The sequence below is a fragment of the Talpa occidentalis genome, unplaced genomic scaffold (genome assembly GCF_014898055.3).
Source record: "Talpa occidentalis isolate TD23 unplaced genomic scaffold, MPIMG_talOcc4v2.1 talOcc4.14, whole genome shotgun sequence".
Lineage (NCBI taxonomy): Eukaryota > Metazoa > Chordata > Mammalia > Eulipotyphla > Talpidae > Talpa > Talpa occidentalis.
Window position 1 is genome coordinate 50,045,942 of NW_023601433.1, and position 14,234 is coordinate 50,060,175.

The window sequence follows — 14,234 nt, forward strand, 5'->3', positions numbered from 1 at the left end:
GTGAATGGCAACATTTCATTTTTACATATGGCTGAATAATACTCCATTGTGTGGCTATAACACATCTTCTTAATCTAATCTTCTGTCAGTGTGCATTTAGGTTATTTTCACATCCTGGTTATTGTAAGTAATGCTGTGGTAAACATTAAAGAACATACAATTTTTTGAGTAGATGATGTTATGTTTTTTGGATGGATGCCCACAAGTGGATTTGCTGGGTCATAGGCTATTTCCATTTTCAGTTTTCTAAGGTAAATCCAGATTGCTTTCTAAAATGGCTGCATCAGTGTATATTCTCACCATCAGTGGGGTTTCTCTTTCTCCCCATCATCTCCAGCACTTGTTGAGGGTCCTTTTAATATATGCTAATGTCATGGGTATGAGATGATATCTCATGATTTAACCTGCATCTCCCTTATGAACAGCAATGATAAACATTTTCCCACATGTCTGCTAGCCTTCTGGATATCCTCTTTGGTGAATTGTCTATTCAAATCTGCTATCCACTTATTAATTGCATTGTTTTATTATTGGTAAATATGTTTTTTATATCTTGAATATTAATCCCTTATTGGTTGTGTAATTTTCTCTTATTCCATGGGATGTCTTTTTAATTTTCTTACATTACTTTTAACTGTATAAAAGCTTTTTAACTTAAAGCAATCTCAATTGTTTATTTTTGCTTTTATTTCCCTTGCCATAGCCATCAGGTCTCCAATAAAAACATCTTTATTATTGTTATGAAACAAATCACCAGTTTTCTTCTACATGTTTTATTGTTGCAAATCTTATATCTAATTCTTTAATCCATCTGAATTTATTTTTGTACATGGAATTAAAAAGTAATGCAACTTTATTCTCTTACATAAGAATGTCCAGTTTTCCCAACACCATTTGGCTAATGATGAGCTGCACATTGTGTGACCATGGCATCGTTATCATGAATTAACTATTGATATAAACATGAATTTATTTCTGGGCTTTCAATTCTGATTCATTGATCCATGTGTCTAATTTTATTGCATAAGCATATTTTCTTAATTACTGTTGCTTTATAATAGTGTAGTTTAAAATCAGGTAATGTGAGGGCCTCCCCTGGTGGCACAGTGGTTGAGCGCTGGGCTGAGAAGCTGCCCGCAACCTTTACAGCACCGGTTCGATCCCCAGTCGCTGGGCGAGGGTCCCACATGGCACACAGACCTCTCCTGCCTCCCACTGCTCCCCTCAGCAGTGTATTTCGTCACTCTGTCTGTTCTGCTCCCTGCTCTGGCTCTGGTGAATTCTCTCACCCTCCCGCGCTTCTGACTGTACCCAGTGCTTGTATAAATAAATAAATCTTAAAAAAAAAAAAGCAGCAATTTAGATTCAGAACTACTTCCATACAGTTCGCAATATGATTTGGATTCACATTACCCCTCCCCTCCCCAAAGATAAATGTCAGGGATCTCATACCTTTTTTTTTTTTTTAAGATCTATTTATTTATGCATACAAGAACTGGGGTACAGGCCAGAGATGGGTTCACTAGAGACAGAGAGGGGAACAGAACAGGCAGACTCACTGAAATACACTGCTGAGGGAGCAGCAGGCGAGACAGGAGAGGTCTGCTGCACCATGTGGGTTGCTCCCTGGCCAGCCGGGCATTGAACTCGTGCTGCAGAGGCTGTGGATTGCTTCATAGTGCAGTGCTTAACACCTTGCACCACAAGGGAGGCCTGACCTCACACTTTTTTGCCAACAGTAAGTGGAACACTGATACCTACTGAACATCTAACATGTGGTAGGCATTACTGTGGCATCTTAATGGTTATTTCCCTCCCCCTATTTAATCCTGATAGTGACCTTTGCAACAAGATACCATTATACCTGTTTCAGGAATGAGAACAGGTAGGCTTATAGAATGACATAGCCCAAGCCAGGGAATAGAACCAAGATTTGAAACTCTGTCTTTCTCAACTCCCAAACCCAGGATCTTTTCACTAGAAACTATCATGGGTAACCATAACCATGTGTAATAACTTAGTCAGCATGTAGTGATAGAAAGAATCCTTGGATTCAGATTGGCCAGAGTATGATTCCTGTACTTACCAGCTGAAAATCTCTATCTGTAAAATGAAATTAGCAGTAATTCTTAACTCAGGTTACTGTCCATCTCAGTTTAATTAGATAATGCATGTAAAGTATTTTATGTAGTACCTGAATATTCCTTGTCATGAAATATTTCTTACCATTGGAATAACGTTAAGGAAACAGTATTGATAAATGCTGGGAATTACAAGAAACTCCCATACTCAGAAGGTAAGAATTCTCTTTCCACTATATTAGGCAATGGATTCATTGTTTGGCAAGACAGCCTCTGAAAGGTGTTTGCTAAGTGCAAGGTGAGGTGTAAAACCAGGATATCATGGTGTCTTTACAGGAGGAGACTGGAGGGAGTTCGCTAAGACCAAAGTTTGGCGAGCAGGATATGTGTGTATGGAGAATGGAGAAGACTAGACTCGGAATAAAAGATTCAAATAGGAATGTGCTTATTTCCTTTGTATAAGTGTCAAACTTCCTGAAATTTGGGTCTGAGATATGACTATAGGTAATGTTACAAATACGTGAACTAGAAATTATATTTAGCATTTAAGTCCTTAGAAACAAAAGAGCACTTGTGCCTACTGCCAGCACGTTTTACAGGGTGCTCTCTACAGTTAATGCTCAATAAATTCCAGTTGACTCTGTTGCTCCAGAGCCTGGACAGTACCTTGGGGAGAGGGTAGGCAATTGCTAAATGTGTTTATAGGTTTTTCAACAAAATTAAATTGCACTCCCTTGTGTTATTAGGCATTTCTTTTATCTCTGACTTCTCCAAGTTTTACCATATTCATTTTAACCAGAGACCATCTTGGAAAACAGTTTGAACCCCAACTGGAATTTATTATTTGAAAGTCAAGTAGTAGGGAGAACAGGGTTGCCAATAAATAAAATTGAGTTTCTCAGTTTAATAAAATCACAACCTAAACAGTACCTAAAAGTTTTTTGGCTCTTTAGTGACTAAATCTTGGTGACACTTTTGTTCAGAGCCTAGATCCAGGGAGCCTGTTTCAGGATCAGGGAAACTCCTGTTTTTCTCCGCCTATTCCCTACTATAGTCTTAGCAATAGATGTGTGTGGGTCCCCGCAGATGGAGTAATGGAACTGTGCCCAAACAAACCAAATGAAGGATGAGCGGGTACAACATGGTTCAGAAGCAACAAAGCAGGCCTTGGTTCTGCTGGTGGAAATCAGGAAGGAAGTTGTTTGCAGCTCTAGACAATCACTCACCCCATGAAGTTGTTCCTTAATATTGTCTTGTTGGCTGTGCTGTGGAAACACTTTGATTGAACTGGATTCGATGCTGGCCCTTGATACTCTTGAGCCCACGTTCTCCCTTGCCTCTAATCCCCTCCCCCCAATATATACACCCCTCTAACATGCAATTGATACCTGTCAGATCAAATTCTTTGGTTGTGATGTAGGAAGAGGAACAGGACCTACATTGGACATTTTCCAAACAAATATCTGGCACCCTTACTGGACTTTTAAGAATCCTATGGATATTAAAATGACAAATTCAACTTTAAAAATCTGCTTTTACCTTCAAATGGCTATTAATTTTCCTTTCCTACAAGTAGTTTTGGGATATGACAGGATTATTTCTGTTTCATATTTTCTGGGTTTTTTTTTCCTTCTTAAAATTCAGAGTTCATACTATATTTTGTAGTTAAGACCACTTCGACTAATTTTCCCCTTTTAAGGGGAGAAAAAGGGAGGAAGACATTGCTTCAGATTGGAATGGGACACGTCTGGGTTCTATGGGCCTAAGCATGTTGCTTGACTTCTTCAACTCTTAATCTATAAAAGGAACAGTAGTATCTTTGACAAAATTTTTGTAAATGCTGACTTAAAAGACCTAGACCATAATAAAGACCTCCTAGTGTCCTTTAATGCACAGTTAGATCAATTTCTCAACAAATGCAAATGTCACTTTTCAAAACAGTTATACTTAATATGCCTCACATATTAAAAACAGCCCACATTTAAAATCTTAGTATTAAGTATTCATGTTGTGTAATTGTGCAAAATTAATTTTACTGAGTTAACCTTTAATGTTTTCAGTTAATAAAAGTTCATGTTTAGTGCCTGAGAGTCCTCTGAGTCTCTTTAACTGTGTTATGGGTAATTTCGCAGGATTTCCAGAAATTATTAATGTTAGTGGAAATCTCTACTTCTCATTATTTAGTGCACACTTCTATAAGATCTGTAATTTAGTAGGTGACAGGTGAGGGGTTTTAGATCACACCATCTGTGTGACCTTGTAAATGTGCAGTGGATTAAACCACTGTTGTACTTACATTGCCAAGAATGACTTCCTAAATCATACTATCTTAGTGGTTTTATTATTTGATCCAAAAGAAAAATATTTATTTCTTATTTGAGCATTTTATTTTTAAATTTTTTCTAGCTATAAAAACATACCACATTGTAAAAAAAAGGATTTGGAAAACACAAAAGTATAAAATAAAAGTTACTGTTTTGAAATAAGCATAATTTAATTTTTGGTATAGTTTCATTTTTGTTTTGAGGTAACATTTATATGATTCAGAAGCATTTTCAGTTTCTCTAAGGACTCCTGTTTAGCTACTTTAAAAAAAAAAAAAAATCCATGTCGTCACAAATGGCAAGATTTGTTTTTATTCCTGAGTAGTATTCCATGTGTCTATATACCACATATTCTTTATCCCGTTGTCTGCCTTCAGGCACATGGGTTGTTCCCTGCGTTGGCTAGTGTGAATATTGCTGCAGCGCACATAGGCATGCATATAGCTTTTCAAATTAGTGTTTTAATACTTGGATACCTAGAAGTAGAATTGCTGGATCATGTAGTAGATCTAGCTTTAATTTTCTTGAGGGAATTATGCTGAGCAAAATAAGCTAGAAGGAGATAGATAAATATTGGATGATTTCACTCACAGAATATATAAAAACCAAAATTAATGAATAAACCAAAAGAAACCCTTGGATTCTGAAAGCAGAACTGAAACTATCGAAGGGCCAGATGGGTGGGAGATAAGGCTGGACGGTATCCCATGGACTGTGCTAGAGGGTTATTGGCATTTTGGTGGTAGCTCTGGTGTGGTAATGTATGTTTGGAGAGGTATGTATCTGTATTCCTAAAACATACACAATGTTGTAAACCAATTACCTCAATAATTAATTTAAAAAAGGAATGAAAAAGAAAAAAAAAGACAAGATAACTGACTTTTATTGCAATTATTTTGTTTTTTCCAAAGATCCAAGTGTTTGGGGAAATAATTCTCAGAATTCCAATTGTCCTTTGGAAGTAATGAGCTACATAGTTCTCAATATTTACCTTTGGGTGTAGTTATGCACAGCCTGTCATATTATGCGATTATATCCCTTATGTTTAGCAATTCTTGAAATTAAGTAGGCAAGGAAATAACCTGAAAAAAAACTTAAACACTTTCTGTGTATAATCTAAAGTTGCATAGACACTTACCCATCATGAATATTCTCAAAAATACCCATTTTAAAAACAGATTCAGATACAAATAGGGAAACTTCCATTTTCCTTTCAGTCATTCAACCAATATATACATATAAGTACCTCCTATGTGCCCAGCATAAAGAGTATTCAGTGGAAAATAAGCATCCATCCCATCCTGACCACTTTGTTCCCCCAGTGCCTGAACCCCAAAGGCACCCCTAATGCTAGTCTCCTTTGAGAGAATAGACTCACTTTGTAAATTATTTCAGCCATTGGTTACTTTATTATCACTTAGAAATTCAATAAATAATGTTAAATTGCTACTACATGCCCAATACTGCTTTAGGTCTTAAAAACACAAATTCCCTACCCTCCAGGAATCTGCTCCAGTGAAAGGAACACAGGGGACCATAATGTCATCCATAAGATGAAGCAGATGTGCTGGAGAAAATTAAAGCAGGAAAGAAAGAGGAGTAAAGAGATCAAAATGATTGTTTTAAATAGGTTGTCAGGGAAAGCTCACTGGGAAGTGGGCATTTGAACTAAACTGAGGGAGGTGGTGTAGCTAGTTCTGGGGATTTATCCAGAGAAAGAGTGTGTAGACAGCGAGAGCAGCATGTACAAAGGCTCCGCAGAAGCACTGTGGCCACAGAGGCCACCATAGCTGGAGGGCAGCAAGTAGAGGGAGACAGTGGCTCCTGGAAGCTGGATGGCCATTGGCTTTGCCTGTGGGATGAACAGCATTTGAACAGTTTTGAGCAGATGACTAAGGTGCTGTGCCTCATGTTGTGATATATTATAGTCACATGTTGTTTCAAGAGGGTTTATCACTGAATAAGGACAAAAGGCTTTCTTCTAGTTCCTGCTATAGATATTTTCTGCACAATCAATCAGCATGTGTACTAGATATAAAAGACCCAGAGTTTTCTCTCCCTTTCTCACCCCCAATTGTTATGTAGATGCAAAGACCATTCTTCTTGTTAATGTAATTATTTAATAAATTTTGTCTCTGGGCAACCAAAAGATGTCATCAATAATTTTAGACATTCTCTGAACTCTTTCAATCCTAATACATTTACTTACAATTTACTTCGGTACTTCTCATACTTCCCAAAAGACAAAAAGATGAGACTTAACATGAAAGACATTTTTATTAAAAAGCTATGAAAATAAAATTTAAAATGAATAAAATTATGTAGGAAGAACAAACAAGTATGGCAGATTTATTTAGGTGACTATTGCAAGGTGACGGACTAATCAATTCAAGGTAGTAAAACTAAAAAAGAAACCAACAGATTACTTAATCATCCTTATCTGATTTCTCTAGGCTATATAGCTCTATTCTTTTTCCTTTTTACTCTAATGTGAGCTACCATGTGAAATATGTTTTTAACATACATTTTCTTCACCAACCAGTAATTACTTTTAAAATACATTGATCAGTATGCATTTCATCCTTATATCTATTTGTCACTTACTATGTGAATGTGACCTATTTGCAAAATATCATTTTTGCCGAAAGAATCAGTTTACTATTATAATTATTACTTCACTAACTTTATTTTTTTAATAAATTTCATTTTTATATTCCCCATACAATTGCAACCCCCTTATTTTGACCCCAATCCCTCCCCTCCCGCCCCCCACCCCCATAGAGTGTCTCTGGTTCATAGTTGTTTGTTGATTTTGATTTTCACTTTCTTATAGTTATTCATTTTCCTGATCCCTTATTTAAGTTTTTTAGATTCCTGCTATGAGTGAGACCATCCGGTATTTTTCTTTTTCTTTCTGCCTTATTTCACTGAGCATGATCCCTTCCAGCTCCATCCATGTTGCTGCAAATTGCATGTACTTCACTAACTTTAGACCTTAAAATTAAGGTTGATTTTTGATTTTTTTTAATTGTATGTTTCACTAGCTTGCTAGCTGCTACTGAAAGCAGAAATTAAATCTGTTCATCTTTGTGTCCTTGTTATCCCGTAAACAAATGGTTCTCTAATCCCTTACTCACTACTTCAAAATTTAAAAAGCTCTGAAAACACAAAATCTGAGTACCAAAAGTCATTCAGAGGCAAAAAGTAAACTGAATTAAACCTACTTAATAATATTAGTTTTGTCCCCTTTGTTGTGAATATGCTTGTCTTTTGCTATGGAAGTGGTAATAGGTTCAATCATGGATGTTCTGCAGACTGTTGGGAGTATGTAACTTTTTGGTATATTCATGTTACTGCTTTTCTAAAATGTGAAAGTGTACATTCCAAATCCTTTCTGGCCCCAAAGGTTCCAGAAAGGATTGTTTGCCTACAATGGCCAGTTCTGGAATAGCGTAAGTCTCTAGTAAATGTGAGAGGAAGTACAATTTGACCAATATGAGGTACTTAGTAATGGGAAACTTTTCTGCAGGTAGCCCTTTTAACCTTTGAAACTTCATGGAATAAAATCAATGATTCTGTCCTTGGAAGTAGTGCATCAAATGTTTCCTTGATTATTCTCTTAGAGTTGCGGTAATTGGCCTTTGGTCAGCCTAATAAACCTAGAGTATAAAGTGTTATTCTGTCAGTTAAAATTGTTCCTGTCAATGTCCTCAAAACTGCTTTTTGTGTGATTCATATATTTTTTGTCTCTGCATCTTGTAACTTTTTATCTTTTTGTTTTTCTTCGACATTTTTTAAGGTGTCACATCAGCTTTTTTAATACTGGTGATTTAATTGCAAAAGCACACATAAACAGTTTGAAAGGTGTGAGAAGAAATTCACAAGTCACATGAGGAAACAGCAACAAAGCTAGCATTCAGTCTGGAATTCATCCAGTGTGCAAAACAAATTGCACTGCCAATGGGTCAAATGATGTATCCTGAAATGGAATGAAAAATGAATTTAATATAAGAAACATTTGTCTCACACCAAAGACAGAGTGGAAAATATCAAGATGAATCAAATATAGGCTTCATCTTACAAAACTTAAAAGTTTAATAGGGAAAACAAGACACGTATGTAAAATAAGAAAAATACACAGTAGAATAAACTAGAGCAGGTGGCCAGAGGAGAGTTTGCAGCTCAGGCAGTCAGAAAAGGAGAATGGGCTGCTCTGGTCTGTAGCAGTGAATCAGAATTAGGTGAAGGAAGAGGACTGACTTGCAAATTATGAATGTGAGAAGGACAGAGTCCCAGCACTTAAAAAACTCTGTTTAGTAGTTGAGACACACAAACAGAAAAATTATTACAAAAAGTGATAAATAGCTTAACTGGGGTTATGGAACCATAGAGGATAATAATTATCAGTCCTTGTGGAAGGTGGGCAAGAGTACCATCAACTGGGTCTTGAAGGACAGGAGTTTCCCAGAGGGTAGAGCTGGGCCTAGGAAGGCATTTTAGGCAGAGTAAATGATATGATGCTTATTTGCACTCTCAAAAATAAGCCAGTTACTCAATAATGACTTTTTATATTATATTGTCTTTGCAGGTGAACCAAACATCCCTTCTGGAACAAATCTGAGTGGGAAAGGTTTGCAGAATAAAAGTCACTTTAGGACCATTGCACCAAAAATTGTGCCCAAAGTCCCAGCATCCAGAGTGTTGTCATGCCATTCACCATCATTCTGTGATCAGGGGAACCCAGGACCCTCCATCAATTCCACACCCTTAGGGATGCCCACCCAGAATTACGCTCTGATGCAAGTGGCTGGACAGGAGGGAACTTTTTCTCTTGTTGCTTTGCCACACGTAGCCTCAGCTCAGCCATTCCAGAAACCCATAATGCCCCTGCCTGAAAACCTTAAACTGCCTATTCCACGATACCAGCCCCCCCAACTCAACAAAGGATCAAGAAAGAAACCCATTCTGAACTCCCCTGAAAGTGGCTGCAGCAAACCTCCTTCTCAAACCCAAATGTCCGCCTCCCCACCTGATCGCCCTGAACCTCCACATCAACCCAGCCCATCTGAGCAAATGCCATCCCTAGACCACACCCCAGCCAGTGTGGGCTCTACTGTGCTAACCGACAGAGGTAGCCATGGACACTCTCCACCTCTAGTGACCCAAGGCCAGGGAGTGTTGAACTCTACTGCCAGCCCAACATTGTCCCTACCAGGGGAACCTTCTGCGAAACAGGGCTTCACAAAGATTTCTGGGAAAGCAAACTCTGCAAGCAAAAAGATATCCAGTAAACCTTCTGCTGTTGCCAGTGAAAAATTCAAAGAACACACTCATCTTGCAAAATCTGTGACCAACTTATCCCCAGCAGTTTTGGGCAGTGGAATTCAATTGATCCCCAAAGGTAAACTGCCAATCTTGCCCTACTCAAGAGTGAAAACAGCAGAGGTTTGCAAAAGTGAATCAGATGTTAACAATTCAGATTTTTCTTTATCTGAACTCCGGACAGACTGTGATAAGACATCCTCTGTCACAGAAGGCTTTAATGCAGCCACCAAAGTGGTTGGCAAGATACCTGTTCTACAGGTGTCCGAGCAGAGTCCCTGTGAAAGTCCCTTTTGTCCAGTCACCAAACAAGATGTAAATCACAAAACGAAACTGAGCAGGGGGGCAACAAAGAGAAGAGGAAGAAAACGAAAGATTCCAGATGAAATTTTGACATATCAGGGGAAAAGGAGAAAATACATCATCAATAAGGGCAGAGAAAATGACAGATTGAAAAATAATACCCAAGAATCCAGAGACCCAAAACCTGGGGCTATGAAAAAATACCGCAGCATTATGCCTAAACCTATACTTGTCATGTCTGCTCTGGCTTCTCCTGCAGCTACGTTGCAGCCCCAAACACCAGACAGTCTAGGGCAAGGCCTTTTGTTAAGCAACTTACTCACTCCTAAAAATCTTGACTATAAGCCGGATGGCAGCCCTTCCCCTAAATCCAGCTGTGCATTCAGAAATGGATTCTCTGGCATTAAGAAGCCTTGGCACAGATGTCAGTTCTGTAACCACATCTTCCAATTCAAACAGCACCTTCGAGATCACATGAATACACACACTAACAGACGGCCTTACAGTTGTCGGATTTGTCGCAAAGCATATGTGCATTCTGGCAGCCTGAGCACACACATGAAACTCCATCACAGTGAAAACCGTCTGAAGAAACTCATGTGCTGTGAATTTTGTGCAAAAGTGTTTGGTCACATCAGAGTCTATATTGGCCATCTAAAAGAAGTGCACAGGGTTGTCATCAGCACCGAGCCTTCCCCAAGTGAACTGCAGTTAGGGGACATGCCAAGGAACAGAGACGTGAATGCCAGAGGGATGGAAGGGTCAATGGAGAGGTGAGTGCCAACAAGAGGGAAGCCTGGGGAGATAATCTATTTGGATTTGGAAGACAGGGTAGGATGTTATGTTCAGAAAAACAAATTCATAAAAACTTCTGATAGATAAAGATTTCATAAGGTACCTGCCTCTCCTTGCTAGTTCTGTGAAGAAAGATCTCGTTTCTGTTTGGTTTCTGATCAGTCATGATTTTTAAGTGCCCTAACTCCTGTAAACCGGGGGCGCAAATGCCAGTCATGGTATGGTGGGGACTATAGGGTGAGAGATTATTTTTTGCATCTGAAATATGACGTGGTAAATACTGTGTTTAGTTTCTTATAATCTTTACAAGTAATTTCCCCTCAAAGTCGTGCACAGAATGTTAATCTAAATAGCATCATTTGCCCCAGAGCATAGCATGACTCATGGTGGGGCCTCAGTGTGGGCCTCCTACATTGACCAGACCTAAGGTTCCTGACCCGACTCTCCACATTTGCTTGATTTTTCCCATTAGGGCAGATGAACTTTTTCTCGTGTCAGTCCCTTAGCAGGTACTGCTTCCAGTTGTCGTAAACATGCTTCAGCTCTATGTTCAGCTTTAAGGGGTTGGTTTTGATGTTTGTTTTTGACTGGCTCTGGTTGGTTTCTTCATGTTCCACGTATAAAAGGAAAAAGCTTTATTTTTTTAAATATTTATTTATGCATTCAAGAGCTGGGGTACAGGCCAGAGATGCTGGGGAACAGAACAGGCAAATTGACCAAAATACGCCTCTGAGGGGAGCAGCGGGCAAGACAGGAGAGGTCTGCTGCGCCATGTGGGAATCTCCCTGGCTAGGGATCAAACTCATGCTGCAGAGGCTGCGGATTGCCCCATGGTGGGGTGCTTAGCCCCTTGCACCACCAGGGAGGCCCCATATTCCACGTATAAGTGATAACTTCTGGGTAGCGAGGAGGGGTAAAGTGGGGGCGGGGAGAGAGGCAAGCACAGTGAACTTTGGTAAAGGATTTCGAGTGCTTTGGTGGTGGAAGATAACGGTGAAACCTGAGGGGAGAAATCCTTTACTTTCAAAATAATAACAAGGATGTAAAACAATGATACTAAGTTAAATTAAAACACACACACACACACAAAGAGCCAGTTAGACGGGTCTTAAGGCGAAAAGTAAACCACGAAACTCCCTCTGTTGTCCACTTTCCACAGAAAGTGGAAATCATCTTCATTGAGATGATTTTTCCTTATCTCCGTGAAAATTTTCTAGCACTCTGCTACCCTTCATTATTCTTAATTGTCCTAATTTTTCTAAATACTTACATTCCATTTCTACTTAATCTGTCATGTTCACTCAAAATAAGGTATGCCTGTCCCATTTCTTTCTAGCTTTCTGTAGTTTCCCTGTTTTTCTTTTTTTCAAAGATTTATTTATCCATACAAGAGCTGGGAAGCTGGGGCACAGACCAGAGATGCGGGGGGTTGAGAGGATTCACCAGAGACAGAGTGGGGAGCAGAACAGGAAGACTGACCAAAGTACACTGCTAAGGGGAGCAGCAGGTGAGGCAGGAGAGGTCTGCTGCCCCTTGTGGGTTGCTCCCTGGCCGGCCGAGGATCGAACTCATGCTGCAGAGGCTGCGGATTGCTTCATAGTGCGGTGCTTAACCCCTTGCACCACCAGGGAGGCCCCCCTGTTTTTCTTTAGGGATTTCTGTCCCCTTTTAGATATCTGTGCTTTCTACTAATGTGCATTACAGACTCTAAAGAAACCTCATTTTTCCAGTGTTTTCCTATAGTACATGTTGATTTTCAGTAAAACTTCCAAATTGCATTCGCTGCTCATGGTCAGGGAGAGCTGGGGGTGGGAGGGTGGTTACCTTCAGCTGACCCAAGCACCTCACTTACACTACCTGACTCTGGTATTGATTACAACTGCTCCTGTGGTAGTTAGCACTCCTGGGGAGGTGCATGAAAGAAACACTTGTTTACTGAATGGGCCCTGGGAGCTTGAAAATGTGGCCCCAAGTAAGAGTACCATTGGTGTTCACAGTGGCCTTTGCTGAAGGTCTGCCTGTGTACCCCGGCATTTGTATTTCTCATCAGTGGGTGTCTTTAGATCCCTGGAGACAAAGAGCTAAAAGGAAAAATTCTTATTATGTCTTTCCATAAATCTTATATAGACTGTTTTCCCTCTTCTCAGGGAAAACAAGTCATGCCTGGAAGAAGACCTCCTCTTAAACCAGGCAGGTGAAGTCAAATTACAAATCAAATGTGGCCGCTGTCAGGTCACTGCTCAGTCTTTTGCTGAAATAAAGTTTCATTTACTTTATGTTCATGGAGAAGAAATTCAGGGTAGACTACAAGAAGGGCTCTTACCAGGAAGCAGAGGCACTCCAGAAGAACTGGTTAAACAGACTGATTCTCACTGGAAACAGTGTCCTGAGAGAATAAAGCAGGAAAAGCATTGCCCCTCAGGTGAGGATTTACACACATTTCCTAGGCTGAAAAGGCAACTCTACCTTCATCATCAGAATGATGTGGAAATACTCATGAAAGATGACGGAGCCCAGCCAGCGCGAAGTGAGCCAAGAGAAGACCCCCAGGGCCCTGAATGTCCCAGCCCCCAAACTGGCCCCCTACAGTCCCATTCTGGCTTTAATTGTATCCTCTGCGCACAGACATTGAGAAGGAAAGAAGAACTCCTTGTGCACTGGGAACAACAACACAAATGTGAAGACCCTCCCAAACTTTGGACAATCTTAAATGCACTCTCCATCCAAGGAGTGATTGAGCTTTCCAATGGATTTGAAAAATGAAACACTGGGGCCAGAGAGGTTCAAGGACTTTGCTGTTGCCTTTTCTCTCAAAACTTTGAGGTTTGGGTGGTGTTTAATTATAAAAATCTCACTAGATAAGATCAGGATTGGTAAGCAGAAATGATTTTTGTACATAGTTTTATTTTCTTAAGAAATATGTATGTCCTTAATGCATATTTTTCTAACCGTATGCAGATTAATTTTAAAATTCTATAACTGTTAATGTCTTAGACTTTATTTCAGAGTAAATAAAATCAAAATTTGGAAATTGAAATGTAGAGGATGTGTTTTTCAGTAAAAAAAAAAAAAAAAAAAAAGCACGTGTGTTTGAATGTACCTGTATATTTGTTCAAATATTTTCTGTGTATGTAGATTGACAAATGATATTTCCAGGTGACAAACCTTTCAGTCTCAAAGTCATTTTCTTAGAGGAAGTTTGGGCACTTTTCCTGAAATACTGTGCATGTGACTGGCCTTGTTGGCCCAGGAGTCATCAGAACATTTTTCTACATTAAAGTTACCTAAGCAGAGGAGGAATTAAATTCTAGTAAGCTGATATGGGTCTTAAATATTTTTTATTTTATTTTATATGTATTTTACATCTTTTTTTTAATACAATGCATGTTTTCTCTTTTCAGGTATAGTT

At 39.2% G+C, this 14,234-nt stretch overlaps 1 protein-coding gene across 6 annotated transcripts in view; it reads left to right on the forward strand.

Annotated features, from left to right (window-relative positions):
• ZNF438 (zinc finger protein 438) overlaps positions 1-13,861 on the forward strand; it is a 99,904-nt gene extending 86,043 nt beyond the window's left edge. For all 6 annotated transcript variants that reach the window (XM_037510492.2, XM_037510495.2, XM_037510497.2 and 3 more), the window contains exons 4-5: positions 8,994-10,803; positions 12,973-13,861. In XM_037510492.2, the coding sequence (XP_037366389.1) occupies positions 8,994-10,803; positions 12,973-13,588 (2,426 nt within the window). In that variant the 3' untranslated portion in view covers positions 13,589-13,861. The remainder of the gene's footprint in view (positions 1-8,993; positions 10,804-12,972) is intronic.
• Positions 13,862-14,234: the final 373 nt, after the last annotated feature.